Source organism: Eimeria mitis, genomic scaffold (assembly GCF_000499745.2).
Source record: "Eimeria mitis Houghton genomic scaffold, Emh_scaff5787, whole genome shotgun sequence".
In the NCBI taxonomy this organism is placed as follows: Eukaryota; Apicomplexa; class Conoidasida; order Eucoccidiorida; family Eimeriidae; genus Eimeria; species Eimeria mitis.
Genome location: NW_013574031.1, coordinates 2,563 through 3,537, shown reverse-complemented (window position 1 = coordinate 3,537; position 975 = coordinate 2,563). Strand labels below are relative to the sequence as shown.

The window sequence follows — 975 nt, the reverse complement described above, 5'->3', positions numbered from 1 at the left end:
GCTTCTTCGACTGCTTCGGCTTCCTGCAGGAGCTGCATGCAACACTTCTTCAGCTCTCTACGAAACTCCCTGCTGGTGGCCTCTTCCTGCACTCTGTCCATATCTCCTGCTCTTCCCTGGCTGCTGCGTCTGCTGCAGCTGAGGGGGTTTGTGGAAGACGTGCACAGGAAAAGCTCCTCCTCCTCTGCCCACGTGTTGTCTGTCTCCTCCTGTTCCCCCTCGGCTGCTGTTGTCTCACTGAGGTCTCCAGAAACAGAACGAAATGTTGAAGCGGAAGCAGAACCAGCTTTATGTGAAGAGACACCAGAAGGTGCTGCTGCAGACGGGCCACAGCGACTCAGCAGGAAATAGGTTGTCACCACCCGCCGCTGGCCTCGACGGTGCAGCCGCGACTCTGCCTGCAACAGCTCGTGCTGCTGCGGTAGCAACTCCAAGAAGACGCAAACAGAGGCACCGGAAAAGTCCAACTGCATCAAAGAGAACACGCAATAGTCACAGCAGCAGTGCGCACACAACCGATCCCCCTTTTTGTTGCTGCTGCAGCCGCTGATGGTTCTGAAACCCGCATAGCCTGTGAGCAGCAGCATCATCATCACTAGCAACATCAGAGCCCGCGCAACCCACAGCAAAACCAACAGGCACGAATTGCTTCAGCCATAAACCCTAAACCCTAAGGTCACAACCTCACGTCCTCTAGGCCACGCAGCATTTGTGCAGGCCAGAGGACTGCAGGCTGCCTAGGAAGCGGCTTTACACTGTCGGGAGCTGCAAGCCACCAGCGCTTTCACCTCACCACAGCCCTTCTGAGCCTAACGCACCCCGTGAGAAGACGCAGTTATAGAAATAAGGGCCAACGTGCATGTAGGGTCATTAAGAAAGAGGCGTCGGCGTCTCCTTCTCTCCTCCTCAGGAACTGTTCCGTCGATGCGCACAAAACCCTGGCGTTTGCGACTTCCCGCCGGTGCTGCTGCTGCA

General features: G+C 56.5%; 1 protein-coding gene across 1 annotated transcript in view; it reads right to left on the bottom strand.

Annotated features, from left to right (window-relative positions):
- Positions 1–492: 492 nt before the first annotated feature.
- EMH_0084300 (uncharacterized protein) overlaps positions 493–975 on the bottom strand; it is a gene marked incomplete at both ends in the record, with an annotated part of 2,613 nt that continues 2,130 nt past the window's right edge. The window contains 2 exons of the mRNA XM_013500732.1: positions 493–648; positions 819–975. Of these exons, the coding sequence (XP_013356186.1) occupies positions 493–648; positions 819–975 (313 nt within the window). The remainder of the gene's footprint in view (positions 649–818) is intronic.